The sequence below is a fragment of the Labrus mixtus genome, chromosome 15 (genome assembly GCF_963584025.1).
Source record: "Labrus mixtus chromosome 15, fLabMix1.1, whole genome shotgun sequence".
Classification (NCBI taxonomy): domain Eukaryota; kingdom Metazoa; phylum Chordata; class Actinopteri; order Labriformes; family Labridae; genus Labrus; species Labrus mixtus.
The window spans coordinates 18,114,114-18,130,570 of NC_083626.1; the positions used below are offsets into that span (position 1 = coordinate 18,114,114).

A 16,457-nucleotide genomic window follows, 5' to 3' on the forward strand; every position below is an offset into this window, starting at 1 on the left:
TTGCTTTTCGACTGTCCTGTTACTCCATGCAGTAATTCTTATTAGTGCCTGTCTTCTCTCACACTATAAAACTTGTATTTATACTTCCTTGGCTTTTTTTCAAAGACGTTTGAAATAAAAAGGTATGCTTTATGAAAAGCCTGATACTCAGATAAAGAAAGCTCTTTCCTTAATTTTGACCAAATATGTATCTCTTCTGATATATGTAGTAACTCAGGGCTCTGTTCTTGACCCACTTTTAATTTCCCCTTTTTGCTAAATTTTACACTTATGGAGATCATTTCGATTTATGTTTAACCTCTGTTGTGTGCTTTTCAAGGCAGATGCTTATCTTTAAATTATGAATTAGGGCCTGCCAGTCTAAATGGAAAAAAAATCTTATGAAACTAATATGCTGGTTAATACTTTAGTGTTCAGTCTTATGCTCATGCTTGAGGAAGATTACAGTCTAATGAAGTTATATGTATATATTTTTTCTTTTAAGAGAAACATAAACAAATACAGCTGAGGGGTTTCAAGTGTTGTTGTTTTTATTGGAATCCAGACATGAAAATCAGCAAGAAATACATAGCAAAAGTTGGATGAGAATAATAAACATTAATATAACACTTTACTGTTGCACTGTGATTACAGACTGGAGAGGGCACAATATTGTATTTTTCTATGGCACATTCTGCATTGCAGAGGGGGTGACAATTGTATTTGGGGTAACATATTGGCTAAAAAGGAAATGGGGTAATGGTAAATACCGATATAATGAAATCTTATGGATTCATTGGAATGCAGACAATAACATAAGGCCATTGTACTTGAAATACTAAACAAGTCAAGCATTCCACATCACTGGGGGGTACTGCAAGTCACGCCAAGGTAACTAGAAAATAACTCATGGACCTGCAGGGAAAGAGGCTCAAATTCAGTTTTATTCCAAAATGATATTAATGCATTTTAGAAAAATTACACTTCTTGGAATGTATCATTTAGTGTTTACAACAGTCACTCAGGATAACATTGCAGTAGAAAAAAAAACCTTGACAGTCCATTTAAAAAAAAAAAAAAATCGAATGTGGGAACAACACAATGCAAATGTAACAGAAATAAGAAAGCCACTGTGCTTTTGTTAAGGATCTCCAAAAAGATTCAAAGTTAATCAATAGACTTTATATTGATTTAGATGAAATGCTGTCTGTATTTCCAATACATTTGTCATTATTTAATGAAAAATAAAGTGATCAAATATCCTTTTGAACTACTACATTGTTTTTAGTTTTGCACAACCTGCATCATAAAATACTTTGAATAGCCAAACCAAAGTCCTCGAAATAACCTCTTGAGTCAAGTATTAACGTTCACAGCTCTGCCTGTGCTGAACAGGCCACAATCTGATGTCAAAACAGCAAAGTTTCTGCACAGTTCAGACCTAAAAGCAAGACCTCTTTAGATTGTCTTTCACAGTAGGAACTACTACTATGATTCAAATACACCTTTATTCATAAACATCAAAAATAAACATATTTACATTGTTGCTTATACATCATATCATTGAAATATATTTTCCTCTTAAGTAGTAAAATACTTCGGTCTAGTGCTCAGGCTTAACTGTTAAGTGCTCTGTTATTGAGTAACGTCTAGTACTGTATATCTGAGGTTCATGCCAAGCCTGTCCTGTGAGGTGCAGCCCTGCAAAGCTGTGCAGCATTTCAATAGTTAACATATTCAAAAGTTAAAATTGAGTCAATGCAACTGATAGGATCATGATTATGTTTCATATTCTTAGTCACATTCTATGCAGTGCAGTCAGAGGCTTTTATGGTGCATTATTGTTGTTTGCAAAAGCTTTGTCGTACATCCAAAAACACGTTGGGATGCAATAATCTCATAGGTGAAGCTCATTTCTAAGACAATTTCAGCAACGGCTTAAAGCCTCAGAAACACTTTCATATATTACCATATTTCTGCCTCTTCCAGTTGTTTACTGCGTCTCTATTTCTGTAACCAGTTTGACATTAGCATACAATGCAGACTGGACACAAACAACAGAACAGCATGTTAGGAGCTTAGGAGTAATCTTATGCTGAGTCACTATGATACTGGTAAGACGCTATAGAGGGTTCATCCCAGTAAAAGGGTTTATAGAATCATACAAATAGCACAGAACCAACCAAGTACATGTATTGCACATCTCTACATCACCAACCAAATTGAAATGTGGGAGACAGCAAATGAACACTAAAAATAACCCATGATATTCACACATGCAAACATTTTTTTCACAGAAACAAAAGAAATACTGACACTTAAGACTAATGTTTGTCTTTAAGCCATCATACACGTTGAAACTATGAGTAATGTTGATACCAGACAGGGAGTTTTGGAGCTAATATGTAAAGACAGCATGATACTAGTATACATGAAGTCCGACGGGTCTAAAGGATTTGTATGCATTTGAGAGAAAATCAGGAGAAAAAAAATTGAAGGATATAATGTGTGCATGAGAGAGAGATGGGGGCAGTTCTGAGAATTCTGTTTTGTTACATCACCTAGCCTTACTCTCAGAGTAAAAGTATACAAAATCTGTTCCACAACCATAGTTTTTTAACCCTTTAACAAAGTAAAAGGCACCTAAGTGATATCCTTTAGGGTCATCACCCAGAGACACTTTAAAGTATATTCCTCTTCTAAAAATAACACATTTTTAGACAATTGACTGGAAGAATAATCACAATATTTGTCGAAGGAAGTCTTTGTGAGGAACAGTATTTGTTAAATGGGTGCAGTCCTTGGTCCTCTTGTCCAAGGTTTGGTTCATAGATCAATAATTTCACTGCTGACACTGGCAGAGTCGTCCTGCCTGCTGACCTCCAGGTAACTCCGTGACCCAGCAGGCCTCCCGGCCCTCCCTCGCACCCTCTCTGAGTCTGGGGTGATGAAAGGCCGCGTGTCATCCACTCCATCCTCCCCCAGATTACCTGTTGATGTTCTGGAGGGATGAAGTGACACGGGGCAGGATACTGATGAAGGGACACTTCCTACAGCGTTCCCTGCCCACCTGTGACCCTGGTGAGAGGGTGTTGGGGGAGCAGTCACCTGTCTGCTGGGCACACTGCTAAGAATGCTGCCACCCAGTGGCATGGAAGACTCTGTTGGTGCATCACTGCTCTCTGACAGCATCTGAGGATCACTGTTCCTGCGGAGCCAGGGTCCCTGGCTGACCCCTGAGCCTGGGGAGGGGCACTGTGAGGTGTGGTTCAAAGGATGGAACAAGCTCCCTCCTTCCAGCAGGTGCTCCCGGTGCAGTGCTTCGTCAATGCTGCGGGTCAGGTCAATAGGAGATGGGGGCCTCAGATCAAACTCATAAAAGGACAGTGAAGTGTCCCGGTCCTGATCCAGACTGCCACTGACTGAGCGCTGTGGGGGCGGTCCAATGGGCTGCAGTCTCAGCAGGGAGCCTGAGGAGCCATCAGATACGCCTCGTTCTGCAGAGTGGCCCCGATGGTTGCGTCCCCTGTTGCTGTCTTTGATGCAGCGTGCCTGGACAGAGGGCTGCTCGGGGTTCTGATTCCTGATCAGACTCTTGCTGATGTCAGCTCCAGGACGCTCTTGGCCAGCCCAGTTGTTAGGAACCTCCCCAGTTCCGCCTCCTCCCACCCCATTACTGTCAGACTTTCTACAGGGCTTCCCCCTCAGGCTCTGGACGATCTTGGACCAGCAAGTATGTCTTTGATTGGAGCCAACAGATTGACCGGGGGATGGCAGGTCTCCTGTGGCTCTTCCATCTTGTCCAGCCTCCTCTCTTCTGCCACATCCTTCAGGCCTCCAGAATACCCATGAACCCAAGACAAGGAGGGAGAAACCCCAGGCAAGCTCAAGGAGACGAGCCCAGAAGTGTACCAGCCACCATCCCCAGTTGAAGCTTGTCCAGTTACCTAACAGTCCATAGAGCCACAGGGTGGCATGAACATGCAGCCCACAGCACAGTGCACCCAGAACTGCACACACGGCAAGCACTCTCCCCAGGCTTGCCCCCATCCTCCTTCTCCCTGTCCAAGCCTTCCTCTGAGCCTCTTCAGGGGCTCCGGGGTAGGGATTCGGAGGGCAGCGTAAACGTGGAAAAACATAGCAGAAGAAGCCCAGGCAGATAATCAAACCCCAGCATAGTGACAGCACCTGAAGTGTGACAGGCACCAAAGGGGAGAGGGCTGGGGAAAGTAGATCCGCTGCCAGGAGCAGGGTACACTGCAACACGGCTAACACAGCCACAAGAGGAGGACGCTCCAAAGTGGAAGGTAACACACTGACTCCTTTCACCCGCATGGCAAGCAGCGCCAGGGCAGCCTGTGCCCACACAAGCAGGTGTAAAGGCAAGTTGTAGAGGGCTGTAACTGCAGGACGAGGAAGGAAATTTCTTGTGCCATAGGGGTCAATCAGAAACAAAGTTGCCCGAAGGCCTCCGACCAGAAACAACAGAGCGTTGGCCAGTCCAAGAGCCCCCCGATGTGGACAGTTTGCACCAGGAGACAGGGTGAGGCCGAGAGCAGCTCCAGCAAACAGGAGGAGGAAGAGGCTCGCTGAGCCATAAACATGCAGCTCCCAGGCAAAAGCCAGTGTTCGACTCAGGTCACCCCAGTATAGAAGTGTTGCATTGGGTGAGGGACTGGTACCTGGTGTGGGCGCTGGATTTAAAGTGGAGTGGGGAGCTTGGTGAGGATGTCCTAAATGTATGGAGCGGTTCCTCTGAACAATACCAGTCTGGTATGTGGGACTTAACCTTGTTCGGACAACAGGTACAACACCAGTGGCAAGGAATGAAGAGGTCCCTGGAACAAGAGAAAAAGAGTTTAATTCATTTTTTCTTCATATTAAACTCCAATGTTAGTAGTAAACTTGCAGGATAATTGAATATACGTTATTGTAATTGTATGCAATACAACAAAATGTCTTTAGTTTATTTCCTAATGCCATTATTTTAAATAGCTGAGTTCAGATAAAGGGTACATGTAATTCTATTTTAGAGCCACTAGAGGGGGGGAGCTCACCATCAGAGGGGCTCAGTTCAACATTTAAAGTTAATCAGTTCCACAGAGACACATTGTCTCAGGTGTTTGTAAACCAAATAAATATGAAGACAGTGTCCAATAAAAAATCTCACTTTTAGAGTGTCATTGACCTGTCCTTTTAAAATTCAAATTACATTTGAATCAGTTCATCTCTCTGGCTTTCCTCTTTTGCCTGGTTAGTTTAGATATGTGCATGAGCGGCAACATTACATCCCAACATATGGCTTGTTATGGAAATAACCTGAAACACAGCCAGTGCCCCTTTGTGCAAAAATAGTTGTACAGAACACACATCATGTATATTTACTCGTAAAGGCACACGACTGCACATGCAACCAAATAAAGGCACAATATCTCAGCTGACAACGTGTGGATAATGTTTTACATATTCACTGAAAGTGTAACAAGGTATCGCTTTCATTTACATTAAATTTACATTTTAAAAAGATCCTTATTTTTTAGGAAAGTGTACTCACTCTCATTATGATTGGAATACCCAGCTACCAAATGTTTCACACTGGATAAAACTCATCATCATTTACTGAGTGGCAATTGTGTAGCCTAATTAGATTATGTCATCAAAAAAGGAACATCTAAATTACATAACACCAAACAGTGTCACAACACAGCCATGAACAAGGAGACGCTCAAACTATTCGGATCTTCATTTTACAATAAAACACAACCTCGTCAAAAAATACAGTTGGTTTAATAAGCTTCCTCATGGCACTAAAGGTCACCTTACATTATAAACAAATCAGTAATTAAACAGACCATAAACAAGATGGATCATGGGACAATAGAACACCTTGACACGCTCTCATCCTCCTTCTCTCCCTTTTCTTTCTTTCTTTCTCTCTCCCTCTCATTCTTTCTCTCTTGGTTTCTTAAGCTCACACATACTTCTGTTTGTTTAAGGCACTCCACCTTATCCGCCTGCAATACCCTGGAAACACCCAACACCATTATAATCATGACGTCATTCATCACCAAGGGCTTTGTTAACTAATAGTATAGAAATGACAAATCTTTAATAAAAAAGATACAATAACTGACTGAGCACAAGGGAATGGTGTAAATTATTATGAACTTTATGTTAAAACAGCAAACACAAAAATATGACTGTGACTGATGGGTCACTCAGAGAAAGTGGTCTTGAAACACATCTTAAGAGTTGTTTTAAACAAACGAGTGTTAACTTGATTGATGGTGGAACAACATAATTTGTGTTCAAATGCCTGAAGGGATAGTTCAGATTTTTTAAAAGGGGGTTGAAGAGGCGATGTATGAAGTCTTCATTCTTCTTCTTCAGTCTTCTAGGCAAAATTCATATTGACTTGTACAGTATAGATCCAGTGAGCAGCAGGCGGAGGAAGACAGATGTGGTGTGTGTTTTTTTTAATAAATTAGGTAAATTATGTGGTACAAATGGCCCCCCATCTGCTACAATGTTTAGCCTCGCTTCCGTGCCAGCATTCAGGCTGGTTTCTAAATAAAGGAGGGGTCGAGCTGACCGGGATCTCCTGTGGCTTATACATTTACTATCGACTAGTCCTTTATACAACCTCACAAATAAAGGAACTATCCCTTTAAACAATCAGCCTTCTAGAGGACTTAAAGCCCATCCTCACAGAGGACATCTATAAAGCCGACACACTGACTAATGACTCACTCCAACATGTGTTCTGCTTCCTGGCACCCCCCCTCTCTCCAACCCTCCTATCACTCAAACACCCACACACAAGTTTAACTTTCAGACTCACATAGGCGAATACTTAGCCTGAAGATCACAGACACACTTCTTTATTTATAAAGGTATGTTTTACTTCCTTTCCCTCAAACTTTTTTTTTCCTCTACAGGAGCAAGGTCCAGACACATTCCAGATGTTCTGATCAAATTTCACAGCTGCATACACTTAAGACTACCCAAACTCTTGAGTTTTTCACTTTAACACACCTACACACTGCTTTCACTGCCTTATATGTCCACGAGTTGCAAAGGATTACAAAAATAAATATCCCGTTCCTTCTCAAAGGACATACATTCATTTATGACCCAGATCCAAATGTGGACACATACATGCATACAGTACAACCTAGTAGCAATAGGCTGTGAATGAAATTGTCCTTTTGGGATAATTAATGTCTGACATCGATGCAGGCTGTTAGTTCTTCCCACGGCTAGCCAAGAAAATGACTTAAAGACTTGTGCTCGTGGAACAAGAGAGCCTGAACAACATTAAGATGTTTTTCTCATGGTATCGTAGTGACTGCCTCATATACTCCATGTGTCATGCTTTTCCTCTTTCCTTTCCTTTTTCCTCAAGTCCCCTCCCTTCATCCCTTTCTCCTTGCATCTGGATTGAATTACCATTCCTCCTCTCTGCATTTCTGTGCTTATACCTTTTCTTCTACCACACTTTCACCCACCCCATCTCGTCTCTCATCTGTATTCCCAGCATTCTCTTTTCAGACCCTACTTTCCTCTTGTCTTTCTCTCTTTGCCTGGCTGTGATTCTACCCGCCCCCCTCTTGAACCCTCCCTCTCACCTCCTGCTCATACTTTCTTCCCTCGCTTAGTCTACCCCACACAGATACCACCCCACTTTCCATGGAATTTTTTTTTTTTTCTGTTTCTTTCCCCCCTTTGAAGCCGATTCCAGATTCTTCCAGTAAAAAAAGTTGCAGCTGCACAAACATTTCCTTTTTTTTCTTAATCGAAGGATAAAGGACAGTCAAATTCTAGACAAATACAAAGCACAGGGCCCTCCTTTCTTACCTGCCCTTGACAGCTGTATAGTTGTGCTGGCTGTATTTCTTCCATGTTGTGCTGTTTTGTTGGGTTGATTTGTTTTTTTGGCTGATGTTATTTCAGCCTCTTGAGTAGTAGTAAGCTTCGTGGTTGTAGATGTGGTCGTTGACTGCTGTGTTGTGGCAGTGACTGGTTGTCCTGCAGTCTGTGTCGGTTTGTCGATAGAGCCAGTGGTGTCATTTGCCGTCTGGGGCGATGTCTCTTCAGAAGATTCCCGCTTCGGAGTATCTCTGGCAGCGGAAGGAGTGCTCGCTGTCAGCGCACCTTAAAAAACATAGGAAAAGACTCATTTGTGTCATGGTGTAAAGAATTTTTTTTACGCTGCATTTATTCTAGTAGGTTAGAATCCTCACCTGTTAACACAACTGTCCGAGGTGTCGCCTGTGTCACCACAGGGGAAAGTGTGGCCCTGGTTTCAGTCTGTGGCGTGGTAGAGATTTTACTGGCTGTTGTAAGCCCAAACAGGCGAGGCTTTGCACTGTGACTGTCCGTTGGTGGTATTTCCACATCAGAAACTTCAGATACGGCAGTCTGTGTGTGAGTCCGATACTGTGCCATTTCATCAGCCATTTCATCAGCAACTGTTGGCGCAGGGACAGGTGACTCCTGACTACTACCTGACCCCAACTCCAGCAACTCATCCTCCTCATTATCTTTAACAGATTCCGTCTGTGGATTTTCTGCTGTCACAGGTTTAACACCTGCAGACTCAAGGACAGCAGAGGAGGGCAGAGTGGGCAAAGGTGGAGGTGAGCCTTTTGTAGGCACATCTCCTTTTGCTAACGAAGTGCTCATTGCTAAACTAGCCATATCAGTCCTGGGCCTGGAGGCAGTTGGCCGAGTTAAAACCGGCCCTCTGCTGAGGTTCTGTGTAGAAAGGGCAGATATAAAAGAAGAAGACGACTGTGCAGGAGGACGGGATGTTCTTTGACCCTGTGTCACTGCAGCCGTAGTTGTCACTCTATCCCGGGCTGTCGCTCTGACGGGCACATCACTACGCCCTCTGGGAGGCAAAGAAGGCCAAAATCTCGGACTCTGCATGGTTGGCTGAGATGACGAGTTAATAGGGGGGTTTGAAAGAGGGAAGGAAGGGGAAGGGCCAACGATGGTCTGGGCATCTGAAGGATAAAGGAGGGAGAGAAGGAAGCCGAGGAGAAGGAGAGACGTGGCCATGTTCTGCCTTTGACTGGTCAGCAGCGACTGGTCCCTCAGCTCTCTAGCTGTCCCTCTGTATCACACCATTCTTCCACTGTGGTACTGTTGACAGAAAAACAGGACATTTTTACAATACGGGATTATAAGGAGACTTAAAAAACATGTGTATAAATTGCACAAACAGAGCTAAAATCCTATTTCAGCTCAAACCTCATTGCAGATTTCTAACAATGTTCAGGTAGAGCTAACTACATTCATAAAACTGTGAAAATCTGTCGAACTTATAATGTCTTATATGAGTGTGTGTGGTAGCCCTGTTATACTGATGCAGGAGGCAGGTCAATGAAACTGCCACAGGGTTTTAGCCGCATGACATCAGCAGACACACAGGTTGAGTTAAGGTGTCTGCTTTCAGAATGCACGGCACATACAACGTCGCACACTGACGCTCATAAAGACAGGAGTTCAGCATGTTAGTTATATAACACGCAGAACAAACTAAATCAACAAGACAAAAAAGGGAATCGCAGATGGTTTTCTTCAGCGGCTGTTCACTATTTCTGCCTTTAAATATGTTCTTTGGACTCCTCTCAGGTTTCCTCTCGAGACTTTTGTTCCAATCCTCACTTTTCTGCCACTTTTGTTTTGAGTCATGGATGCCAGTGGCCGACAGCTGGAACACACCGAGTGGTGAAGCGCCAAGAGCCCATAGAACCCCCCCCCCCCCCCCCCCCAGCCCTTGAGGATTATGCAATACCTACGAGTCATCCATCTAAACAGCTGCCAGTCATGTCCCTTCTTTAAAAACATTCACCTCTTATCAAAAAACATCCCCTTTCTTTCACTATTTCAGCCTCTGACTAACATGAGCCTCTCTTGTTCATACCAGTATCTACATATGACTCACAGTGGGAGATAACCTTGAGGAGCGGCAGTCACGATCATGCTGAAACTTCAGCTGAAATAGGAGGAGGGAATGTACGGAAAATAGAAATCTATGGGAGAATTCATTGTGCAGCTTATGACTCATCGAGGGTCCATTCAAAGAGGCAATAGCTCACTGAGACACTGTGGCTGCACACCGCTGTTGGCATGTATATATCGTGCTCTTGGACCCAAGTCGGATGTGAGTATTTCTTGTGAGCGTATGTACAGAACACGTTTAAGTATGTGTGTAAGCACAAGGGGTCAGTCACCAAGCAAGAAGTCACAAGTCATACTATTTGAAGACATTAGTGCACACAAATACGATCTTGTCTCGCTTACTGGCTCGTCTTGTACTCAGCTGTGTTTTGTTTTCCTTTTTGATTGTGTTGATATTGTTACACAAGAGCAACTGGAGAGAAAAAACTGAGTACAGCAATAGAGGCGGGAGTCTATCTCAATCTCCACCTACTCACAGGAGCTTCAGTGTTTTCTTTTTCTGCCTGAGCCACTTCTTCTACTCCAAGTCTGATCGGCCAATCCAGCTTCTGATTAATGGCTTTTCCTTTCTGTTCCTCTTGTTGAGTTATTTCAACACAGCCTAACAGCATGGCCCCTATGTGTAGGTCGAAAGAGAGCTCGGAGATATTGAGATAAGGCGGATAGGGAACGTCGAAATAAGAAAGATAAGCAGGAAAGACGGGGGAGATAAAGATGGACGGTTGGAGAAGATGGAGGAGGCTCGATGATGGTATTGAAGCTGACAACGGAGGGAAGTGCGTAGGGAGGGGAGCAGGAATCAAAGCAATCAGTGACAGAATTAAGACTGAGAGGAGTGTTGGAGGAGGCTGTAAATTTAGAGGATGTGGAGATGGCTCTTGGATAGGAACTGACAGAAAGTAAGAAGCAGAACATTTGAGCAAAATAAGAGTCACAAGAAAGCTGTATTTCAGGATAAGCAGGTTTGTTGTGGTCAAAGCAAAGACATGGTGGTCTGTCGGGGAAGGCATGCGGAGAAACTGAGCCTGCTTCACCTTTCCTCTGAGGTCAAGAGGCAGGTGAGAAGTCTCGAGCAGTCATGGACAAACAACCTAAATAGTGAGAAATTGCTCTTAGTCAACAGACCACTATCTGTATCCAATGGGATCCAGCATGCCTCAGCCTATGTATTAGTATTAAGAAAGAGATTAATGTGTTCAATAAGATTTCCAGAGAGGATAGAAACAAGCTGCTGCTGTTTTGGAAACGCTGTCATCATTAATCTCATCTCCACACACGGGCCATAGGCGCAAACACGCAGCCACACACATGCTGGCCGTTAACCAAAATTTGGACTGGATTTACACAACCTGATTTTCCATTATGCTAATACGAATGGAGTAAATTTAAGCTGATTGGTGACTCCCTAAGCAGTCTGAACAACATGCCGGGAACTGGCAACCATGCATGACAAAGACTAGATCAGTGTAATCAGCTTGTTTAGAGTTTCCCCTGAATAGAAACCGGCATGCTTGTAGTCGACCAACGTGCACCGTTTCATTTCTACATCCATTGCGACAGAAAAATACAGACACACATGCTCATGAGTAAGACGGCATGATTGTCCCAGAGGGAGAAGGCAGATGGGTGCCGGGTCAGTGAGACTATTTTTATCGTGTTCAGCTCCTCGGGGTGGAGAGGCACTCACTCTGTATTATATTTGCAGTGGGGTTTGCATGTTGTGTAGATGTCGTCACTCTCCCTAGCACAATACGTTCTTTATCCAGAGCAGGAAATGCCAACGGATAATAGCTAATATTGCAGCTGCAAGCAACAATCTGAAGATTACTACAAACTCCTTGCCCACAGTATAGACCTGCTGGTTATACAATAACATGACTCAGTACAGCACAGCTAATCTATTTATCAGTGCAGTAGTGATGTCATGTCTACACTAATGCAAATGCAAATGTCTGTATTTTACATAGGAAAGTGTGCTGAGGGAGACAGATGGGTGGTGAAGTTTTTTTGTTTTTTTCAAATGATCTCCCTCTTCTCTGCCAGATTCCGAAAAAAAAAGTCTGGCAGTGAACATTTTCCATCAATTTGTGTGAATGTTTCCAGTGGCAAGCATGAGTCTGTAGTGGACAGAAGGACCTGTGTCTTTCACACAGGTCCTACATGAGGACTGGATATCCAACCTAAAACAGCTAAATGTATCTTAAGCATAGAGAAGGGAACATTTTCAAAGACTGAAAGATAACATTCTGTGTCTGGTCACACTTTAAAGGTAATTGATTTCATGTTTCACCAAAAAGGTATTGGACATTAGATTGTTGAGGGACATGAATGAATGTACCTAATCTTGGAGGAATTAAATCACAAGTTGTTAAGTTATAACAATAAATGCCAACCTAATGGACTGCAAAACAACGCTTGTACCAATTTCCAAGGTATCCATCCAATACTTGTTGAGAAAGTGTGAACCGAAGTGGTTGCTAGTTCGGCTGAAAATGCCACAGTCCTAGTCTTTATCTGTGTATGTGAATATCTGTGGACACAAACTTCTTTCTATGCCAGTGTGTGAGATTTAGACAACGTCTGGAGTGGAGAGTAACCATCATCACCTGAGTTGATTCGTAGCATCCCATTATCCCTCTAATTAGCGGAATTTAACCGTCAAATTCACTCGTGACCAGAGGGGCTCTCATTCGAGAAGAAAAGGCCACAAGGAAGATCAGAAGTGGGTCAGTGGAATGTAAAAGAAGGGCGATGGCGAGAAGTTGACGTCAAAATGCGATTGCAACGCGAGAGAGGTAGTAGCGGTATTTTTGCAGGGTGAGCACATAATGGAAAGACACAGATGGCAAAGACAGAGGACTAGTAAAGATTGACAGAGAAAACGAGGCTGTGTGTCACCGAGGTCTGCTGCACTGCAACGTTTTCCTCAGTCCAAAAACAGGCAGTTAAGTATTACTCGCCATGCAGATGTGTAACTTGTTTGTACTGCACTATGCAAGGGGGAGAGGTGAGACTGAGAAGCCGTCTATGTATGTGAATCTGTGAATACGTGAGACACATAGAGAAACAGAGAAGGGGGGGGGGGGGGGGGGGAAATGGGAGTATGTGTGGTTAACTTGGTATGCGGGTAGTGGGGGAGGTCGCCAGTTTAACCGTTACAAATTCCACACCTTGAAATAACATGCTCTCTCAATATTCTCTTTCTTATTTCAATGACAGCTGCCACATTCAAATCATTCAAGAAAACAGGAACAAAATTATGATGTTTATTTCTATATCGTGAGGTATGTGAGCTTTTCAACTGAATTAAAGGCTCGGCAGGAAGTTTTCAGGCAAGGTCACCCAACTCCTGCACCTCTGCCTTAAGACTAAAGCTGTCCATTTAGCTCTCAAGACAAACCGAACCCTGTTAAAGATGCCTCTCTCACGGCGCTCCACCGCCTGAGGGGGTGCCAAAACTCCCGCGGAGAGCACGCGACCACACAACGAGGTCATGCTATACGAGGAGAGGAGGCTCCAGAACCAGTCGTGGATGCTTTTGATCCCCCAGTTGAAGAGGATGTCCAGCTTAAAATTGCTGAGCTGCAAAACATGTTTGAGTGATATTCTGCCTTCACGCAAGCCACAGATCAAAGGCTGAAGGTCAGGCTTTTAAGGGTGAGGCATTTGAACTGCACCGTGGAGTCTATGGGATGTACCACACACGCACACATTCTTAAGAGACACATCACTCTGAATTCAGGGGTAACACACAAGTTACAATTGTTGACATTTGATAGGTAACAAATGAAAGAAAGTTCACTAATAAAATAACTTTTATTGTCTTCAGTGATTCTTTGGATAACCGTTATTTGACCAATAACACAGTCCCAAAAACACACCCTGAGAGAAAGTGAATCTGGTGACTGATAGAGACAGCTGCTAAACCACTTCAGCCACAAAAACACTTTCAGTAAAACAGATTACAGGCATACCGAGTCATAACTGTTTGCCTGCTCCGGGGACTAAGCCACAGCTCAACTTCAACCCGAGACTTGCACTGTTACAGCTGGTTGCAATAAAATGCCTGCTGTGTTAAATGGGGTGTTGTGTGGCAATCGTTGAACTTGCAAACAGATTGTATGTACATAAAAGCTACAGTATTATTTTGGAGGCCTCTGAGCATTTAACATTATATTAGCCACTGCCAAAAAAAAAAGTCCATTGCCATGAAAGAGCCTCAGGACAGATCATGTCTAGAGCTTAGTGGGTTTATGCTTCGTGTGATTTACGCTTTATTTTCCGTTCTGCAAAAGCGATTCTGTTATGGGCAGTCTGTTCTGGGAAGTGTGTTATGTCTATGTTAACTGGAAGGTGTACTATTATTTCACGGTGCTGCCAGTTTGAACGCATCTGGCCAAAATAGGTTATACGGGGTGGATTGATAACTCTTTTTAGCACAAGATGTAAAATATCTGAAGGGTACTAAATATATACCGACGTGTGCAGTGCATCGTCACCTGCTTTTCTACACTGATGTACCTTTTAAAAACCCCACTCCTGTGTTCAAGAACCCAATAAATCTCTCTTGAGCTGCTTTACACATGGACAAGGCCTTTCCCCCATTGTCAGTGAATCAAGGCGTGCTGTTCTTCTGTTGAATCACAGCTGGCAGGGCTCTGCCTTTTATTCCAGCAGCACTATATAGGCAGGCTTGAGCAGTCTCTTCAGTGAGCGGCACATTCCCCCCCCCCCCCCCCCCCCCTTCTTTGCACCCTTTAACAGCTGGATGCGTTCACACCCTAATAAGGTAGGCACAGGTGTATAGCCTACACATCCTCTGTATGTTGCACCCCACCATTCGCAGACGAGATCTAACCTCGTTGCCAGCAGTTGCCCAATTCATGAAAAACCTAGTACCAAAATGTATCACCACAATTCAATCATCTTGCATACTGGAATGATTTGGAAGCTATCACTATTAGTGTGTCAAATTAAGGGTCTGCTTTCCGTACTTAACATACTGGACTTCATGAATGAATATTAGGGTAAATAGCCTAATAATAGAGCGTCCTAACGTCAGGTGCAGGGCCATTGCATCATTTGGGTCACTTTAGACTAATTAAATTAGTAGTTTGATATTAGTGAAAGGCTTCATAACTGTAGCTTAAGTAAGCAAGTAGACAAATTAAACACACGTGGCCGGTAACAAAAAAAATGCGTTAGTTATAAAGTGCGTGTAAACTCTGCTACTGTAATTGATTGTTGTAGCCTATTTGGTAAATTATAATATTGTTTGAGGGAACAATTCGACCAATTTAGCCTATTTTTCTGTATGTACACCTACTTATGGTGACAAGGTGATGTTATTTAGCATTGGTCACGATAAACACTGAGGAGTTATTGTATGTTGGGGTCGACGGGAAGATGTCGTGACGCTTTAATTGACCCGACTACGTTCTGCACTCCCTAAGCTTCAAGTTTACTTTCCTTGATAACCTGTGACATAAACTACGTAGGCCTACATCGCGTTAGTGCCAGTCGGGCAACCCAGTACAGGTACAATTGCTAAGATACGTTTGAGTTGAGCAGCCCACAGTGCATTGTCTCTAAACCTGAACCGCGGCACAGGTAGAGACTACGTCACTGCGCAAAGTATCGCCGCATAGCAGCCACTACCACTACTGTTATCTTAAGTCCATCTGTTCTCCTCAACAACAAAAAAAAAAAAAAATACCTGCAGGTCTATGTTGCTCCTCTCCGATGGCGTCCTCTGCGGCAGGGTATGGGATAAGGAGATACCAAGGAAGATGTGTATCCTTTAGTCCAGGTTAAGCGCTAATTCCCCTTTGTGTACAACGCTTAAAAATCCACGGTCCTCTCTCGAAATACAGAAAGGGTTGCGATCAGCAGCCTCGTACCTCTGCCAGTCGTCAAGCCATGAGCAACTACAGAGATGCACGCCCCCTCCAACCGCTCCATCTCAGTCCGCATCTCTCCCTCCCTCTCGTTTTTTTTCCTCTGACAGGCGGATAAAACACGATCGCCTCTCTACCTTGCTGCTACCAACCTGCCGCCTGGCTCGTCTTGTTACGCAACAGCACCAGCAGTCCGGCACGCACTTTAGAATTGATCTCCCTCTCACCTTATAGGCTACCTTTTTTTTTTCTCACAAAGCAGCTTGCTCAGACGTAACCTGCTGGAAATATGACGACATAGCATCATCATCATCATCATCATCACACAGCGTGCAGTGCCACTATCCTTGGTATGGGATTTTATTTATCCTGGAACATAGCTACAAATGAGTTACTATGCTCAGGGCTGGGTAGTTAAAGTGTGTGTGAAAGCAGAGTCATGTGGAGACAAGTGAGGAGAACACCTGACATTTCTGGCACAGCGGTGCAGCAGTAGCGAGGACAATGAGCTGGGAACCGAGCTGTGCATGAAACTCTAGCTCCTGCCCTCTAACCCGGGTTTGTAGAGGAGAGCAAGCCAGTCTGAGCCAAGATGATACTGTTTCCTCAAGC

At 43.6% G+C, this 16,457-nt stretch overlaps 1 protein-coding gene across 1 annotated transcript; it reads right to left on the minus strand.

The window, feature by feature from the left end:
* Positions 1–508: 508 nt before the first annotated feature.
* LOC132989386 (proline-rich transmembrane protein 3) lies at positions 509–15,956 on the minus strand. The gene is made up of 4 exons (XM_061056987.1): positions 15,665–15,956; positions 8,223–9,126; positions 7,837–8,133; positions 509–4,817 (listed from the first exon to the last, which is right to left on the minus strand). Exons 2-4 carry the CDS (start codon positions 9,040–9,042, stop codon positions 2,806–2,808), a joined length of 3,129 nt encoding a protein of 1,042 aa, XP_060912970.1. The 5' UTR covers positions 9,043–9,126; positions 15,665–15,956; the 3' UTR covers positions 509–2,805.
* Positions 15,957–16,457: the final 501 nt, after the last annotated feature.